Raw genomic sequence first — 20,268 nt, forward strand, 5'->3', positions numbered from 1 at the left:
GCTGAGCAAGCTGACTTCAAATATATAAATAAAACTAAATTGATACAGTGTTATGCTTTCTTATTCTAAATATCTGTCTTTCCTGAGTAGCTTCATCAACATGTTTAAATTTGCTTTATGTTCTTTGTTGATGAAAATGTATCACATAAGTAGCCTTGTTCCTTGCAGATATGGACACATGGAGTGTTGTTGGATTTTGTAGCTAAGTTTTAGCTTTTGTATATTTTTCTGTTGTCTGATGTTATCTGCTTTGATGTAATGACATTCTTTTCAGCTTAGCATTTAGACAAAGATTTCTGATATGTTCTAGCCATTGTCTGTCATAGCTAGCTTTTAACATTTCACGTCAAATGTAGCCTGACTCTTTTTTTTGTTGATTTTGCTCTGGTTTTCCACAGTGGACAGGCCAAAATCCCAGCAAATCAGAACTTCTGGTACCATAAGGCGAACTTCTTCTTTGGACACAATTACAGGACCTTACCTCACAGGACAGTGGCCACGTGATCCCCACGTACACTACCCTTCATGTATGAAAGATAAATCTACTCAGGTAAAAGTCATAAGACAACAACAGATGTTTCATATAATTGATGTCTTTCTGGTAATACTTTTATCACCTGATCTGGAATCTTAGCTCCACTCAATTCCAAAGAAATGTGGTTTCACTTTATTATAAATATGAAGCCCTAAAAATAGGGTACAGTAGTCTTTTCTTAATCAGTTAGCGTCAGTTCAGGAACGTTATGCAACTGATAGTTAATATTTTTAAGCTTTTATAAAGCGTTTGTTAAAAACATTCTCTGTGGGCCGGTCTGTTGAGGCTAAATAAACAGGTTTAAATCTCAGACTTGTATCTGGTCATTTTGAAGCTGCTATATGCAAAATTTTGCTGACTGTTATTTAAATACAACATAGTAGTGGCTGACAAACTAAAGATTTTATTAAATTGTAATAAATTCATGGGTCTTAAAAAGTTGGGGGGAGGGGTGGGGAGTGAGGTTACTGTTGAGAAGAATTGATGAGCTTGTCACTAGATGGAACTGAAGAAGAGACTGCATACAGTGCAGTCTTGATGTTCCTTCTGCTGCTTAGTAGCAAGAAGGGTGAATAAAAATGCTCTGTGGAAGATTTGCTTCTTGAAGCCAGTCATCAGAATGAGAGCCTTACACCAGCTACAAAGGGAAGGCTGCTGAGATTGTCCCAGTACTCCTGGATCCTCCTGAGGGCTCTGTCCTTAGTAGGATCCTCTGGCAGGTAGGCTGCTGTGGCATTCCTATTGCTCTAGCACTCTTTGGCTGGGAAAGTGAATGCTGTTGCTTGCCCAAGTCCTCCTTACATTGGGCTATTTGTCCACAGAGATGATCGTCAGACAGGTTAAAAAAAAGCCCATAAAACAAAGCACGTAATTCTGAAAAACCTCATTCCTAGCAAATAAGTCACGCTCTTGGTTTTCCAGTAATGTTGTTAGGGTATATGAAGTAAGTCATCTTAGTCTCAGTATTCTAAACTACAGTAGAAAAATAGAAGGAACAATGTCATTGGTTGTATTTTTAGTCTAGAGGCCCTGTAGCGCTGATTACGTCAGTTGTCTAGTCCTTGTGCTGTGATTCTGGTCCTTTGTTACCATGGGTGTCCTGCAAAGGAAAAACGATAGATACTTCTGCCACCCTGACTTTTGCTTGTAACTCTGTTGTGCCATGAATGTTTTTCTTCATGGAAGCTTACGTTGTAGCAATTTACATGACACCTTTTCGATATCAAAGATTTTTTCCTGTGGTAACTTTACCTGTAGATACATAGTTTTTGGTTAATTTTCTGTTTCCACAAATTTGCGACATTCTGCCCATTCTGGCACCACTGCTTAGAGCAAATGCAGCAGCTCTTTAAAATGATGGGAGGTTTTAGTCTTTTGTGTAATACTGAATTTCACACGACAAGTTAGAATGTATAAATAATTTTGCTCATCTTTGAAGTGTACTGTAACGCAGTGCAGAAAGTCTTCTGACAGAGGAAAAATAAGGGTAGAAAGCTTAGAAAAGAAAAAAGTCTGTGAATTCTCTAAAGCTTGTATTGTCTTTTGTAGGATGTGGAGAGCTATTAGTTGTATGTATTTCTTAGCTGTAGTATGATCCAGAAGTTCCGTGTAACAAATTTGGGAATCAAACGAGTAAAATTTGTCCCAAGAAAGTTAGGTTTTACAGGAAACTGATTGGACCCTTTAAGAAGATGCCATCTTCATATTCTACTCATTCATTTCGAAACCAGCCAGCCAATTTTAGCAAAGAATAAGCAATCATCTATGTCATGAAGGATTTACCGGAAAAGCTATTAATTGTGGATTTTTTCCAAGGTGCCTTCATTTCACTACATACCGATTTTTTTAAACTAATTTCAAGTTCTATTCAGGAGACTTTCTATGGCACGCTTCATAGATACTATATTTCTTAACCCCTCTCTCATAGAATATCAGACTTTACAAATACTGTTATGAATGGAATATTTGGAATATTTAAGCATTCACAAACCTTTTCAGTAGTTAGGGAAAACAGAAACAAACTTTTTCTATAAATACTTGAGCTCTGCACATTTGGCAGTAAAATTGCTTTCCCATTGAGCTGAAAGTAAGTGTTTGGGTTATTTGACCTATTGGCTGCCACCCTTGGCCTCTTTCAGAAACAAAGCTGAGGAAAGGACAATGTTTTACCTTTTCAACATAATCAAATGAAAAAGAGAGGAAAGGCAATATAGTAATCATTAAAAGGTGAAGGATAATTTCAAATAAAGGTCTCCACCTTTATTCTTAGTTTGGATTTGTGTGGATGTCTTCTAATGAGGAAATAATTGTTCACTGTCTGTTTATTCAAATTATGCATATATAAAAAACCAAGCATTTAGCAGTTCAAGTTGGGTTGAAAGATGTGTATTTATATATCCATGCAGTCCTGTGTCGTTAAAATGTAACAAGCATTGTGATGGGCTTGGCAACTTCCAGGTTTTTATAAGTAAAATGTTCGATGCGAAGGCTTATAATGGAACTTACTCATAAACCATTACTGAGTTTTGGTTATGTTTTTGTTTGGGTTAGTTTCAAGAACCAAGGATGAGGTCCCAGTTGTTGATAGTGCATGCATGGCAAAATAAATTAAAACCTTGCTCTCTATGTGAGTACCAGCACAAGTACTTTTACTGCTTCATGTTTCTTGACTAAGTAACACTTTAGCTCAAGGGAGTTCATATAGTTTTCAGCAGCTAAAAATAACACTTGGTAGTTTAGCAGAGTGGAAGATGGTAACAAACAATCAATAAAAAACAAGATAATGAAAATCAATAAAACCCATTTTTTGTATGAGCATATTTCATTGGAGAATAAATTCTAGATTCACTTCTAAACCCATGAACAAAACTTTCAGTATAACTTATGTTGTAGGTGGAATAATTATTCCTCTTTCAAGGGTACTTATTTTCCCTAATCAAACCTTAATTTTAAATCCAGATTTTGTGCAGTTTTGTGAAGGTGGTGATTATGGCTGTTCCAAGTTCCTTAGAATTTTTCTAGTTAAAATAATAATAATAAAAAGGTCATATTCTGGTCGTCACTGTGATTAGATGAACCATTAATGAGTTTTATTGCAAGTTCTTTAAACCTGCATATGCTCATGAATAAAAGATTTCTTCTTTCTCTAAAATTAAGCCAGTGTTCTAAAGAGTTCTCAGTAACACCTTATTTAAACAGAGAAACAATTTTATTGTTTTAATTTCAGTTGCATTTTGGAGAATAGTAACTATAGTTCATATTGCTCCTACCTCAAGTGTTTTGACAGAAAGCACTGAAGAGGAGTGAGGTTTGTATTTGTTTTTGGAAAAATATGCTACAACTTAATATATTTGTGATATTTATGCAATTACAAATGTCTCAGAATTCCTGTACATTTGTGTGTATATGTATACATGCATACAACTAGCTGATCTTCAAGGAGCAGTATGTTTTTAGATAATCAGCTATTATTTAGTACTATTACAAATATTTAAATGTTATTTATTATAAATAAATAGTACTAAATAAAAAACCATTTTAGTACTTTAAAAAAATCAGAAATGCAAATAAATTTACTGCTGTAGAATGTTATTGCACATGTTGATACACCTTGTGATGACTTTCCCAAATTCTTCTGCTGTCCTACTTCCCTCTCCTTTTTGGTTAAGTTAAAATTTCCATTTAAAACTATTTAAAATTCAGTATAGCTTCATTCCATGTTTCTTCTGTCAGGGCTGGGAGCATTGATTGAGCAACTTTGTATAATTCTCCCTTGAGCTATAGATGTAAGAAATTTCCCCACCACCACCTTTGAGGAATAATTCTGTGTTGAAATGGGTATGCCTAACCACAGAATCCCCAGAAACAGTTGGGTAATTGTCATAGTTTATTAATGTAATTATTTGGCAGTAGTTAAATCATTGAAAACATTTTTAGAAAAATAAAAAAGGGAGGTTAGGGGTAAACATATGATGCTGTAAACATATGATGCTGATGTCATAACATATATTGCCAGTTAAAATGAATCAATCTGAATAATACAACAAAAATAACAAAGGTCCAAGTGGTATACGATTCAGTGATTCCTCCCCCTTTTTTAACTGGATTCCAAGATGCTTGGATATGCCTTTTTCATTCTGCATGACAATTATGTATTATGCAAACAGCAATGAAGAAAGTTTGAAAAACATGTTTCAGAATTTTTACTGAACTACTCTCTAATCTAAAGAGTTAAACTGGAATGCTGGGCTAAAATGTTTTTTCTTCTTCCATGTAGGTCAAGGCTTTAAGGTAATTAGTTACCTGTCATTAGTAACCTGGATAAAGTTTGTTTTCTTTTGGGTAGAGATTGTTTGTTAAAAATTGGCGACATAAACCGTGAAGCTGAATTACATGGAGCTTTTCTTAATTGGTTTATCAGTTATCATTATTCTCATATGTTATTTAACAAAATACTTTGGGGGGAGGGAAAAAGGAGAAGGATACTTGTTACATAGCTATGAATTTATCCTTCTGACTTTTCCTTAACCTCTCAAATATTTAAGAGGAGTCACCTGTAATTGACTTAATTTCTAACTCTTTAGGACACTTCTTCTTGTAAATATCTAGATTTGAATGCTTTAGAAACACGTAAACACTGATTTGACTTTATCTTCTAGTGCTGTTGTTACATTTCGAGCACGGAAATTCTTCAAAAACTCCATTGTAGAACGGAGACTTGTGTTCTTAATCTTAGCATGCATCCCCCAAAACTAGTTCATCTGGGATGCAAGCTAGATATAGTAATTAAAACCAGGGGGTGGCAATAAAATGAGATATTTAGAGTAATTCAGTCTTATTTTAGGTTTAGGTAGGTTGGTACTCCATGCGGTTATTCTGATCTAAATGAAGTGGAAAGAATGTAGGTGTATATCCTTGATATGGATGGAAAATCAAGGCAGAATTACCAAACGCTTTGGAAGAAATGCTAATCTCTGCAAGGCTGGATGAGTTAGAACAATGGTAATTGTGATTTACGTTAGGACTGAGGAGAGCAACCAGATGTGGTGTTCTCAGTGCGCCCTATCCCGTGCACATGCTTTAAGCATTGTGTCAACAGACTGGGACCGTAAACCCCTGCGTTTCAAAATATAAGTGATCGTCCTCTTGAACTTGAAACATGCATTGCTTAATGCTTTCTAGATTCATGTCCTAAAATGTTTTAAATCTTATTTTTGTCACACAAACTTGTAGGAAAAATCCTACTTAGTTCATAATTAATACAATAAATTTATTTCAGCTCTGAAATAGCATTGCCAGATTAAGAGACAGTACTCGTGACCTCTTATTTTGTTTCTGACTTGAGGTGCAGCAATTTTGCTTTCATCTGTTCTGATTCAGAAATTTATCTTCAAATTCTCTTTTGAGTTTTTTCTTTTACTCTGTTTTGGTTTGGATGTTTAACACATGGGGAGTACACTTTACAGCAGCTTATAATAAAATAGAAGCTTCCATGGATAAACATAGTTCGCAGAAACGGTAAATTAAGATGGGAGAACAACTTTCAGGAAATGTGGCATATCAAGGGTTCTATACAACCCCATCTTATTTGTGATGTAAATTGCAACATTCAAATGAAATATGAGGTGCTTCGTTATCAACTAAGCTTACAAAAAAGAATTCCTGTTTACATGTGACAAGGGTTTTTTATTTTTTCCATTTTTGATTGAATATAAACCTTTGAATATAAGGCTTTGGGGTTACAAAAGTAGAACTTATTTTCACATAGTGTAGGTTACAATGTATTAGATGCAGCAATTTATAAAGTTTAAAGAAGAGGCTGGCTTGCTATAATAGTCTAGCAACTCCTTATGTTATTTTTTAACTATTTTTCTTTTTTTCCACCTGATTATAAATAGAGCATTAATACAACATTGCTTGAGTTCAGTACTACGCTAGGAACATCATACAGTATGTGTAAACCAATTCTGCAAATAGATGTGAGGGGCACAAACAGTCTGCCCCCTGTATCCTGATACTTGTATGTATATTTTGAAAGGTTGTGACTTGACTCAATTTTCCAGAGATTGAAATCAACTATGTGTGATCCTTGTCTCAAGGGACAGTATCTGAGTGGAAGAGTCTGTCAAAGGATATTTGAGGCAGTACAAAATCTAGTATTAAGTGAATGGATGTTATATATTTGTTATTCAGAATTCCAATTAAATAGGCTGCAATATAAACATTCCCACTTCTTTAGTAACAGTCACCAGTGTTGTTGATGAAATTTTTTCACTGTTGCTATTAGTTTTTGTCCTTCCTATTTGGATCAATATCTGTGCTTAAAAAAATTCTAGCATGTTCTCACTACATATGTTTTTGTTTTAAGTCTTTCTGTTTGTTGAGAAACTTGCACTCTTTAGGTACTCAGTGTCTTTTCTGTTCTATTTATTATGCTGTAGCTGATGGGTTGTGAGCTTGTAGTGATCCCTGGTAACATCCATCTTTCTGGATGTTTCTGCTTTGTCCTGGAATTGTCCACCAAACTGTGGAGTAATGTGTTCAGAAAGCATTCTTGGAACATGAATTTCAAAGAATTCTTTTTGCATTGGAGTTCGTCTGTTTTTGTAGTATGAGGATATGTCTACATCTGCACTCAGAATACAGTAAAAATACTTTCAGAAAAGAATAAACTGAAAATAAATTGCGAAAGCCCATGATTTTAAAAAGGCAATAATTTCCCCCCCATCTTCTTTAGTGCTTTAGAAATCTTCAAGCCACTTAAATACTGGTGACGCTTTAAGAAACATTAGAAGGTAGTAAAATCTGTTCTACTGAGAAATTTCAGGAAGGTGGTAAGCACCTAATCTGCAAGAACAAGTAATTATTTAGAGCATGGCTTCATTAAGATGCAGAGCAAGTAAATGTACACATAGGTAGCATGTGTGTGGCACTGAGGCTCTGCTTTTAGGGAGAAGAGTAGTGGATTGCTTGGCTGAGTGACTCATGTATTTTTATGGTAGTTTTAAATAGCTGCTTTAACTTGTTTCTCTTGGGTTTTGTTTTGTTTTTTAATAACCACATTATGGCTTCTTCCCTAGACCTACAGAGTCATATAATCAATACACAGAACCCTAACTTTTTATAAAGACTGTTTTTTTTCTTTCTTGGGAACACGCAGGAAAAAGATCAGTAAAAGCTGATTTTCAAAATGGTTGTCATTTTGTTTTCTAGTCGCCCACACAGCCTTGATGGAAATATTCTTGGTGACATAAAAATAACAGAAGAAGATGCAGAAAGTGCAGGGCTGGCAGAAAAGAGCAACGGGATACGTGGGCCTGTGCACGTGACTTAGCACATTAAACATTGGCACTGGTGCCAGGCTGTAGGCCATATAATACCACAGCAGCCCTGTGATCCTAACGGTACAACCTATGACCTGAGACTAAAATTCAGTGCTTAATGGCACGTGGGGTTCAACTCTCCAGTCCCCAGGGAGCTGCTTCTGCCCCTCTTCCCTGAGCAGCAAGAATGAGGAGCTCTAGGCATTGCTTGTTGTGGTGTTTTCCAAGGCTATGCCAAGCCTCCTTACTTACCAGACAAGTGCCACCTCCATGTGCAGGTGCTGTAGAGATTTCTAGATGCTGGAGAGGAAGCGATAGAGAAAAGCTGTGGAGGACCTAGGCGTCCATGTGTGGAGGGGGATGAAGGCTAAAGAGTACGGATGCCTGTGGAGAGGTGGATCGCTGATGCTGTCTGACTGCTGGGGTGGGCTGCCACTGCCCCTGGGAAAGTGTCTGCCATGATCCTCTGGTGTTGCCATGATCCCGTAGCCCTGAAAACCACCTCTCACAGTTTTCAGTGGTATGGTTTTATTTCTTGCAGTCAGTATTGTTGTTAAGGGTTCAGCTAGTACCAGTGGGAAATGTTGAAAACATCTTGTTTTCATGGATTTCTGTGTTTTTAGCCCTTTTATGTTGTTCATACCCCAAACTCACTCTGGATTTCAACTGTCCTCATTGGTACTCTGACAGACAGTGACTCTCATCTTTAGAAGTACTGGTGAATGCCCACAATTTTGTAAGTCTTGTGGTGAATGAATCCAGGAGGTGCAGATCTGGCTTCTAGACCCTTCTCAGTCAGGGTTTAATTTTATAGCTCCGGCATCCAAGGATTGTTACCAACCTTCTGGGCTTGCAGACAAGGCTGGAAAAGGCATGGTCTTCTGCCTGTTTAGGTCAGTGTCAGAAGTAATAAATGGTGTACTGAGTCAGTTAGCAATAAGGAATTGATTATATGGCACAGTGACTAAGGAACACAGGTGAGAGAAGTTAATACTGGCTTTTGGTCTCTGAGGTTGCATTTATGTACTTCATTCTTGTGGTTTTCTAAAGTGTTCACTGAGTGAAAACTAGAAATGGATGCTGAAGCAGAGATGGAACTAGTCAGGTAAGGGTTTTTTGTGATCATCAGGCAGCTGTTTTCTTCAATAATGTTCATTGTCTTCATCCTTTGTAAATGCAAGTTTACAAAGCCTTAAACTGAGTTGCTTGTATTCTTTTTTTATTACTATAGACACTATTATTGTGGTATATCAGATTCTGAAATTTATTCTTTATGTATGATGCCTGGACACCGACATGGCAGAAAGATTAAACCAATAATTTGTGCCAAAAATATTCTTACCTGGGGAGTTTAGTACAATACGTATTTCATTTTTTTTCTCTCCAGACACCTAGCTGTTGGGCTGAAGAAGGAGCAGAAAAGAGATCTCATCAGCGCTCGGCATCGTGGGGAAGTGCTGATCAACTAAAAGAGGTGAGAAGTTTTGTACAGTGGAGCCTTTCAAGTCTTGATATGCCCAAGACATATTTTTTTAATCCCTATCTGGAGTCCAGGAAACTGCACCCTTTCCCTCCCCTCTGTTGCTTTTGAAACAGGTTTTATGTCCAACATAAGAGTTGTTTCAAGACTGGTTGTTTTTATGCCTGTTGGATTTCCTCCCCTCCTACTACACAGTGTTGTCAGCAGAGGAGTGGCCAGAGTGAGTGCTGAGGAACCAGCTTGTTGCTGTTATTGTTTGTTCAGAGTTACCTTAGCTAGCTTTCTGTTCTTTAATGCTGAAAGAGACAAAGTGTTTGTCAGGATGTTACCATATTCTTGTTTAGAAATTTCGGTCAAGTTTAAGGGTGAAGATAGAGAGGATGTCAGTTTCACAAATGAAATAGAGTAAGTGTTGATACAGTAGTGGTATGATTACTTGAAATGCTCTTTAATCATATGTTTTTCTTGTAGACTACAATAGCAACTAGAAAGAACCCATCAGAAATGAAGCAGATTTGCATAATGAGAAATTAGATACAGGAAAATGGTTTCCATCTCTCAGCTGAATATGCACTATTTCAGCCTTATGCACCAGTAAACTACATTCTGTCCCAAGTTCATGCAACTCTGGCTGTGGTCAGTAGCACACACTTGGCCTATAGTAAGCCTCATGTCCCCACAGGAAGGGTATAGCCTCTCTTCTAGAGCTACACCTTTCTTTTTAAGAAACGAATCTTGTGGCATATTCTGGTGGTTCCTCCCCCATAGGATGGGACTTTGCCCTGATTCTTCATTTTTTTGTGTACTCTCTCCTGGCTCCGTGTTTAATAGAGCATTCAAAAATGAGGAGAAATATATAGGCTGGCTAAGGAGGGATTGTTATTGGCAGTAGATAGTCCTTTTCCTGATAGCTGTTGATAGGAAGAATAGCTATCAAAAGGAGTGATGTAAGTTTGATTCCTCAAATACTGAAATCAACTTTGAATATGGAGTAATCATTCATTCTGGTAGTAGCAATATCCTCATTTTTAAAGACAAGGATTCTGAGCTGAAGAGAGGTAAGGATTGTCTATTCCTGTCTCATCGAGTACCCAATATGAAGCCTGTCTTAACTGATTTATTATACATGGGCTTTCCAAATGCCTGTGTGACTTCATTTGCAGCTGGTAAGCAAATACTCAAAATCACAAATTGTGCCCTGGAATTAGTGCAGAACGAGTCTTGTATCTGAAAAGTTTTTTGGCTTAAACATTAGCTACCAGCACAAAGGAATTGTACCAGAGGCAGGAATAACATCTGTATATCCAGGATAACACTTGCTTTTACTGAGACCATCCTTCATCATCTGGTGGTTCCCTATCAAGTGTTGCAGCAAGCAGCTGTTCTTTACCACATGGCTGTGACTGTCAGTGATAGGGAAACCTTCAGTATGTAAGTGAGTCTCTGCCACTTGATAGCAGTGATCCATTGTGCTAGGTTACTGTCCTCTATGGGCTGAGCTCAAGAGAAAGATAAACATGTTGTGGCTGGTGGGTTTCGTGGTGCCTTTCAGATAGAACACAGTAATAAAAAAAGGTAAAAAATTGGGATGTGTGGAAGGGAATTATTTCTATTCAGACTTTGTAAGGGTTATTCACCCTAAGACCTGTCTTACCTCTTCCAGCTTGCAGTTCTTTCCCTTCCTCTGTTTTCCTCTCTCTCTCTCCAGCTTTTCTACACTGTTTTGTTGCCTTTTCCAGTTCCCCAGGTTTATAATTCCAATGTCATTCTGTGTATGTTATCCAACCAGCTCTAGTTTACCTTCCCTTACTTGAGCTCTTTCTCAGTTCTGTTTGGCTTCTGTTTTTGTCCCTGAATTTTTCCATCCCCTCACCTGTAAGGCCTGGTTCCAGCCTGTCTGTGCAGCCATTCCATGTGTGTGTGATGTTTGTTCTCCTGGATATGCAAACCTGTCCCCTTCCTCCACCGAGCTACTTAATGCCTGTGTGGTGGATGGTAAGAGTTTGATCAATACCAATAGTATTTGTGCATTCAGTTTCTTTGTGTCTCAGCAATCTGCGGTTTCTGGAAGGAAAAATTCTCTGAGACAGTTCTGTTCAAATCTAAAGCTCAGTAGAAAAAGCTGCTGATACTCGCAAATGTAGCTGCCAGTTCCAAACATCTTTCATAAACAAATGCAAACTGAAATTTTGCTAAAACTTAACCAGACTTAAAGGCTTTTCCAGGGAAATAGGTGCATTCCCAACATAAAGGACTCCCAATCAAATGTTTGTCTTTTCCTTCAAAGGCATTGAACATCTGAAAACTATGCTAATGTGTCTTAGCATAGATAAAATTATTTTTCTCCCCTTCACTTTAATCTCAGTCTTAAAACAACTTTAATACTTGTGCTGAAATTTCTGATGGGAAGGTGATAGGAGAGCTGAATAGAGCATTGGAAGAAGTCAAAAAATTGACAAAGCTGTAGGTACCTGTAAGTAAGAGCTTAAATAATAGAAATAAAACTATCACCTTTACTGGACAACTGTATTTGTTACGAGTAACATTAGGTAACAGTACTTCTGCTCAACATTTAGGATTGTTTTCCCTAAGCATTTGGCGGTAAATAAGCAGATAGCTATTTACAGTTTCCTTGGTTTGTCTCAGTTTAGATTCGTGTTTTCTTGTTCCAACAACTAATGGAATGATTTCTAGCATTTTTTATTGTTTTGATACTGTAAACTAACCAAATATTTGTATATGTGGCTTTAATTAATTGTGATAAAAAGATTGGATGTCCTTCAAATTTAAAAAAAGGCTTTATTATTGGTTTGAGAACTATTTCAATCAAATGTATTTGTTTACCACAACAGGAAACTCTTCTACAAATATGCAAATTTATAAACCCTAAAAATGTGTACGTTTCTTATCACTTCCTAACAAGAAGCCTCTTTCTTGATTCTGAGGGGGATCTACTGCTTTTTTTTAAACTAAGTCTTGAATATAACTTCTCGTAAGCTAATGCCAGGCTTCTTTAAAATTATTTTAATAGATATACCTCTTGAGTGAGAGGTGAAGATTGTGTCAAATACAACAACTCTGATCAGAAAATAGAGGTTTGAACCACCAGTATTTTTTCCTCTTTGAACCTGAATAGATAGTTTAAAATTCTGTTGAATTTGAATGAAGACTGTTCTAGTTAAACCTCACCCTGGATTTTACACTCAGCTGGAAAAAAAGCAGGGTCTGAGGCAAATAGTTTTCAGTATATTAAGACTTTACTATTTCAGACATCTGATTTCCACTTACCTTAAATACCTCTATATGTTGTATTTGTTACACTGACATCAGCAAACTCCTGTTGGAAGGGTCCTCCTTTTTCGTATTAACAGAACACTTGAAAAAGACTTTGGAATAAAAGAGAATCAGATCTGAAGGATTGATCTTTTTATATGCTTTCATATATGTATTGAATGATTGTATGCAAAGGTTTAAGTTGAATTTCTAATGCTTGTTTTACTCTTTGACCTGTTTGTTAACTTGTTTAACAAGTGGTTCACAGATGAGTTAAAGCTTTCTATCATTAATGATGAGTTTGCGGCTTGTTCAGCAATGGGAAGTTACTGTATTGTGTACTTGATTTGTAGAAGTACAATCTATTAGCTGATAAATATTAATGAACAATTAGGAGTGGTGAGATGTGACATGTTCTTTCATATTTGTACTGTGTTTGTGTCTCTTCAAATGAAAAATTATCAGGATACTCAGATTATTGCAATGCTGTGAAGAGCAAATGGAATTTGCTTATTTATCAGATTTGTGCCATTAGCTATATTAAATTACATGCATATTACAAGTGATATAGACAAGATTTGTATTTATTGCAAATATACTTCTCGTTATAAAAATACTAAGCAAGCAGAAAATACAGACTTTTCCTAACTTTATTGAATAATCCTTGCTTCAGTTCAGCATGTGTGGTCATCTTATAATTGGCTGCATGACAATAACCCATGCACCGATCTTTTTTGATTCTTTTGTATAAATAACTTTAAAGTATGTCAAGAAAAAAAGTCTTTCCAATACATCAAGAATATTGAAGGCAATGGTCACTGGAGAGAAAAGGCTGAAACTTTTCTTAATTCTTCTGAAAAGTGCACAGATATGTTTGTTCTCCCTCTCCAGTACAGTCACACTAGAGTATTTGCAAAATGTGAATTTAAAAATGCCTTTTGAAACTTACCAGCTTATGCTTGCATCTTGTAAAGTAGTGTAATTTTTAAGTGTCTGAACATTGGAGGTAGGGTTCAAGTTGCTTTTATTCCCCGAGGAATAAAAGGAAGCTTAGGTCCTTAGAGCTCAGATTTTGAAAATGTTCACAAAAAGTCTGCACGCCTGTCAGTAATCTTTCTTCTGTAATGGGAATAATGACTGATAAAAAGGCAGTTTATTTTTTTCTGGGACAGATCTTGTAAAGATCTTCTAACTATCATTACTGCAATTTGCAGGTATTACTTTCTATATGTAGTCTCTTTTTGTTGGTGTTCTGTGCAATGATTTTTTGCACATCAGTGAAAGCACCAGTTTGATTTCTCTTTGGAAAAAAAAATCGGCTGCATCCTCTAAATCTCGTTTTAAGACCTATTTTTTTAAGAAAGTAATGCATGAAATGAATTTTCTGTGCCTTCTCCCTCAAGTTGGTAGAAAGGGAGAGCATTTGAGTTGGTACGCTAAAATCATGTTCGCATTTTTTGGGTCTAAGTACACATGTGCAAAGCTAAGGCTTTAATGTCTTCAACAACTGGATGCTTTAAACGATACATGTTAGATCTTTAATTGATGATTTACATGTGTGCTTTTATTAAGGTTGTGTATGTGTTGGTCACCTTCATGCTCCTTACTTGGGAATGTAAGGAAAATGGTGCCCCAGACCCTTTCAGTTCTTTGTATCTGCCCTGTTAAGATGGAGTGTTTCACTGCTGTTCCTTTTTTTTTTTCCCCCCAGCATAGCACTTTATTCTCTTTCTGCCTAATCTTTCTCACCATATTGGTCATCTCTGCTCTCAGAACAGGAAGAGTTGAGTGTTTTTTGTGCTTCTGGTATACTCTGGCACTGTCAGCTGCCCTGACTGAAGTTCACTGTCAGGGTGTGTTTACACCAGAGTAGTAGTTGCATCTTCAAGTGCAGGTTCTACCCGGTTCTACCCAGTACCAATCATCTGGGAGGTGCTGTTTACTTCCCTGAAGGGAAGAGAGGCCTTACAGAGGGATTTAGATAGATTGGAGCACTGGGCAGTCATCGGTGGCACGGAACTCAACAAGGGCAAATGCCGGGTGCTGCAGCTGGGATGGAGCGATGCCAGGCCCAGGCCCAGGCTGGGCGACGAGTGGCTGGGGAGCAGCTCAGCAGAAAGGGACCTGGGGGTGCCGGTGACAGCAAGCACAGCGCGAGCCAGCAGCGTGCCCTGGCAGCCAGGAGGGCAAACCCCATTTTGGGGTGCCCTGAGCACAGCACAGCCAGCCGGCCAGAAGAGGTGATCCTCCCTCCTGCTGCACTGAGTGTGGTGCGGCCCCACCTCGACTGCAGTGTGGGGGTATGGGCTCCACCACAGATAAGGATGTTCAGGGCCCTGACAGATGGGGGGCATCACAGCATCAAGATTTTGGACAGTCTAGAGGTGTATTGGCCCAATACAGCCTCTCTCACTGTCCAAATATTATAGTGAGAGGCTATGTTCTCTTAAAGATTTGCAAGCTGCTTGTATCAAAAATCTGAGTCAGAGCTCTGATGTGGATTTGTATAGATCTTTTTTATAGCATGGTCCTGAGGAAAGCTCAGAAAGCTAGATTTCATTTAAATAAAAAATAGGGTAATTAACTTTTTAAACAGGAGGAAGCCCACAGGATCAGGCAGCAGAAATGAAAGATTATATAAAGTACTCTCCTTGCCTCTAGTGTCTTTGCTTTTTGGTTATTCTTGTAGCCATCCATTTCAGTCCACAGCTGTCTTCTAGTCTGGACCTCTTTTTTTTCTCATTCTTACTTTTAAAGAAGATAATTTCCCTATTCTTCACCTTCTTCAGCATTCTAGATGTAAACCATCATAGATTTATTTTCACATTCCCTTATCGAACTGGTTACTTTCTTGCTGCTTCATCTCTCTGAGCTGAGTTTCCTAACTTCCATTACTCTTACAGGCAGAATGGGAAAGTTCTGGACAAATATTTTTTGTAGAGGTGAAGTATCTCTTCAAACTCCTTTGAAGTTTCTTCTATCATGGTGCCCAAGTGGCACCTTTCATCAAGAGATTAGTCTTGTTCTCTAAATCTAGCCTGTCTGTGTTAGAAACTTGGTCGTGCTAGGGCTATATCTTTCTGTGTGTATTCGACACAGACCCTTTTGGAAATCTAAACTGTTTGTCTGTCATTGAAGATTAAGAGTAGTCAACCATTTCTGAGTAGCAGTTCTCTGAATGTGGATAATGAGGTGTGGCAAGACTTGATATGAAGCATTAAAGATGGATCTGTCTTTTGTGAGTGATATTAGAAATACCAAGAAAATTGCAAAGCCTGGAGCAAGGCTCCATTGAAACCTTCACCAAGCACTGTCATTGCTGACACTGTGAAGAGTGAAGTGTTGCTCTACCACAAAGCTGCTTTGAAAGGGCAATAGTGATATATTTAGCTACTTGGAGTTGACCACAGAGTGAATGTGCTTGTAGTCTGTCAGTCAAAAAGAGGAGATACTTCCAGCTGATGAAGTTCTTTGAAACATGATTTCTGTGTGAATTCATATCTCCTTATTTGCACTTCAGGTTTTTAAATTTTTTATCTATAGCTGAGTTAAAAATGAAATAGGGCCATGCATGCTTTACCTTATATACTAGCATGCTGATCGTGAAAGATAGTGAGACGTGAGCGCAAAGAGGGGGGGGGAAGGCAGTTTTAAAGAAGTATCTCTACCTGTTGTATAAATTTGCATGTGGTATGAACTTCTCAGGCAACGCTTATAGAGGGTAAATACTCTTTCATGTAGAAACTATTCAGGAGGATTAAATAAATGGAGGAATTCATGAATGAAATTCTTTAGCTTCTGTTAAAGAACATGTCAAATGAATAATGACTGTAGTTGCATTTGACCTTTAAAATATGTATCATTTGATTACCCATCTTTACAGCAGACAGTAGAAAAGATAATTTTGTCTGCCTGAAGGAATCGGAATCTGTGATAATGTAGCCTGTGGGGAAATACTGTTAAACGTATTAAATAAGTTCTCCAAGATGGAGCAATACATACTGATTGATTTTGTTTGTAGAGGCTCTTTTATTTTTCAGTTGAATTATTGGAAAACTTTGGTTTGGCTTAAGGTAAAACAAATTAAGCTATAGGCTTTGCAGTCCCTCAGTTTAAGCCAATTACAGTCTAGAAATTGTTACAAATTGTCAGGAGGACTACTTTTGTTTGCATCAGTTATTACAGTGCTTGTTTGTAAGTGAGGAAGTTTAGTAGTAAGCTAAGCCTGCTGACATGTTCAGGTCTGTAAATAGGGCGGCAGATACTTTGCAGAAAGTGTCTAGAGGCAGGAGATAACCATAACAGAATGGTTATGCTTAGAGGGAAGAAAATCCATTGTGCATGTATAATTCTTTAAAGAGGACTTAAAGATGTCTGTGATTCACTTCATAAAGGAAGAAATGAGCAGATATTAATTTGATAACTCATTATCACTTCACCTGAACTTCTTTCCAGCAGATTGCCAAACTGAGGCAGCAGCTTCAGCGCAGTAAGCAGAGTAGTCGTCACAGTAAAGACAAAGAACGTCAGTCACCTCTCCATGGCAACCACATAGCAATCAGTCAGACTCAGGTAAGCAGATAGTTGCTTATATTAACAGCCTCCTATCTTATCTGTGTTGGGTGAATAGTCTGCTGTTTCTTCCCATCTTTCTCCTGTTTGGTTTCTTACGTGGTACATTGAAGTGCTCTAACACCCTGCTACCATTGCACCTACACTGAATTTTATCTGATAGCCGTTAATATAATAAAAAAAAAATTGAGGGGTTGCAGCAAGATAGCGACTAAAATATATTAAGATGCTGTAAAAATTTTAAGCATGGCCAGATAAGGCTGTCTTTCCACGAATGCATACTTGCTTCCAAGACTAATTTTTGTGATATACTTTCAAAAGTCTGTGTTCCTCTGGAGGGTATTTTCTTATTGGTTTTACGACACAGCTTCATCTAAGCTTGTTTTATAAATAAACAAAATGCACTAAAAGTAAGTGGACTGGATTGGAAGCCCAATAATTGATAAGTCTTTGAGCAGCAGGCAGAACTTCGAATGGGACCCGTTAGACAGTATTTGCATTGAGATTACAGAACCTAGTTTTCTGCTTCTCTGAAACTAATTGGTTAGTTACGCAGAGGCTTGTAATTCACCCTACTATATATTCATCAGTAAAAGACAGTAGTGTTGCATCATCAGATATTTGAGGGAAGACCTCATTTTCTTGTCCTGTTTCAGGAGTTTTTGTGATACTTTGCTTATTGGTCATTTCCTGGCCAGAGAGGCCAGATCAGAGTGTCCCTATGAAATTGAGTAAAACAATATTGTGTTTTGTCTGCTTTATAAAAAGATAATTCACCTCAAATATAAACCTAGCTGAAATCAAGGTGGTGCTAGCCATAATTAACCACATGCCTGGAATTAGAGGACTGGTCATCATCTCTCATGCTACAGGATACAAACCTTTTTCTTCATGGCTTTGTCTAAGACAAAGGTCGTCTATAACAACCTTTTGGTTGTTATGGTACTTTAGAATCACTGTCAATACAGGATTCTGTCTTCCATGATGAGAGCCTTCACATACTCCTTTGTGGTAGCGGTGGCTTACTTGTGGCAGAACAACGTTGGTATGTTACAGCTTATGTTGAGAATTTCCATCGTATTAAATGGAAAAATTGCCATCATTGTTAGCCTGTTCCTGTTCCAGACACTGTGACTTGCAGGAAAAACTTAATCAGAGAGGATGCAAGACTGAGGTTTTAGGATGCAAACTCTTCTGTTCAGATTGTGTTGATGACCATTCTCGTGTTCTTTATCAATGGGCAATGTGATGACAGAACTCTTTCCCAGCAGTAAGTCTGATATCAACTACTTTTTTTTTCCTTTCTTATTTCCTCTGTTTCCTATCTCAGGTCTTATATACCTGAGCAAATGTTATCAGGAAGCACATCTTTGTGAATCAGGAATAGGACATCATAATCTCTTAATCTCTCTGATAGGTAAAGCTCAGGCTCCTAGCCTGACATCTTCTGTTTTCTCTTATTACTTAACTACTTTTCAAAATTATTTGTGAATTTATGCAAACCTTAATATAGCTGATCATTTTCACACTAGCCGGGCCAACGTTTGTTTTCAGGTCATTTTTGTGTATCATGAAGTTGTTTAAAAAAAAATCTATCTCCTATTAGAAAGGTGCTGACACTATGAAGAATAGCTTTGGCAAATTACATGGACAAGTTACGTGAGCATGAACCAGACTCTCAGCAGGGTGCAATGGAGGATGCTTCACACAGTGTCTGTCCTTTAGATACCACAAACTGCCAGTGAAACCGAAACCAAATGGATTTTAAAACTCAGGCAAGGTTCAGTGAATAACTTCGTGAACCTTAAGCCATTTGTAGAAAGCAGTTAATCTTTTCTCATTTGACAGTACAGACGTTTGAATCCTGATTAAATTTCATCTACAGTGGAACCTTAACTTGGTCTCCATGTTACTAACAAGCCACCGTTTGATCTCCTTAAATGCTTGCTCTGTCATCGGATTTTCTGCAGGCCTGTTTAAATAAGTAGTGTTTTAGAAAGAAGCTGTGATGGCTGATCTTTTGTGTTGGCCAGTCCTTTCATGTTCATTCAGTTTACATAAAATCTCATGTTTAAAACCTGATCTTGTGATGAAGATGTATAAGGAATTAATGTTCTTCGTGAAACTTTTATGCCTCTATAACGAAGGATTCACTGCATTTGTGTAGGAAAGTATTTTGCTTTACATCTCAAAGTAAGCTTTTGCAGGTATCAATGCCACTACTTGTACTAAAAACAGTCTTTGTCACAGGCTGAAATCCACTTAAGGCGTATACTTTGCAGTAACATTCTTTAGCACTTGGAACTCACTCATGCAACGTTTTTGATTTCTCAGAAAGGTGTTCTATAACAAGACTAGTGAAGTGTTCAGTTCTGGTACCACTGTGGGAAGGTATCCTGCAGGCAGTGGTTTTTTACGTTCATTTTGCATGAACTCCTCCAAAAAAGAAGGGAGGAAGGGGGAATCCCCCCACCCTAGGCCAATTAATTCAGTAATCTCTTGGAGATGTCCACAGGTATGTTTTACGTTTTGTCTTACCATGTTGCTGTGGATGAGAGGAAAATGCATATTAGGAAGTGAACACTGATGGCTATCAGTGTAGGTGCTAAGCTAAAGCTTTTGGGGTTGACAGTGAAAGACATGCTTTCTTGAGAATGGCTTCTGTTGGTAACAGAACTCCATTCCAACGTGTTTTTTTCCAAAAACCATACTTGCATTTTTTAGGTGCTTGATTCTTAAACTCCAATTATTTTATTTTAAGACTTTTGACATAAAGTTCTGAAATGTTAGAAGCTAATGAAATTAGAGGTTGAGAATGAATACTTTATTTTTCATTCACTAAAGCCAACGAAAAGAGGGTAGAAGTGCATTAAGTGAATATTCCAGTTGAGTGGTTAAGCTTCAGGAATGTTGGGAAATGCCTTTTGGATCACAGTTAAAATCATCCACATCAGCACACTGTGTGCACCCCATCTCCCTATTGTGTATTCTGTAGTCTATACATCTGAAAAGTACATATACTTGCCTACCTACTGGTAAGTAATGAAGTAGATTTTATTATAGAACTATATTGAGTTTAAGTAGAG

General features: G+C 37.5%; 1 protein-coding gene across 4 annotated transcripts in view; it reads left to right on the forward strand.

Moving 5' to 3' along the window:
• The window catches only part of GLCCI1 (glucocorticoid induced 1), a 55,986-nt gene that overhangs the window by 18,569 nt on the left and 17,149 nt on the right, over positions 1–20,268 (forward strand). For 2 of the 4 annotated variants that reach the window (XM_066991760.1, XM_066991759.1), the window contains exons 2-4: positions 399–550; positions 9,245–9,331; positions 17,066–17,182. In XM_066991760.1, the coding sequence (XP_066847861.1) occupies positions 399–550; positions 9,245–9,331; positions 17,066–17,182 (356 nt within the window). The remainder of the gene's footprint in view (positions 1–398; positions 551–9,244; positions 9,332–17,065; positions 17,183–20,268) is intronic. The other 2 variants (XM_066991761.1, XM_048075433.2) reach the window with 1 other exon arrangement.

The sequence above is a fragment of the Anser cygnoides genome, chromosome 2 (assembly GCF_040182565.1).
Source record: "Anser cygnoides isolate HZ-2024a breed goose chromosome 2, Taihu_goose_T2T_genome, whole genome shotgun sequence".
Classification (NCBI taxonomy): domain Eukaryota; kingdom Metazoa; phylum Chordata; class Aves; order Anseriformes; family Anatidae; genus Anser; species Anser cygnoides.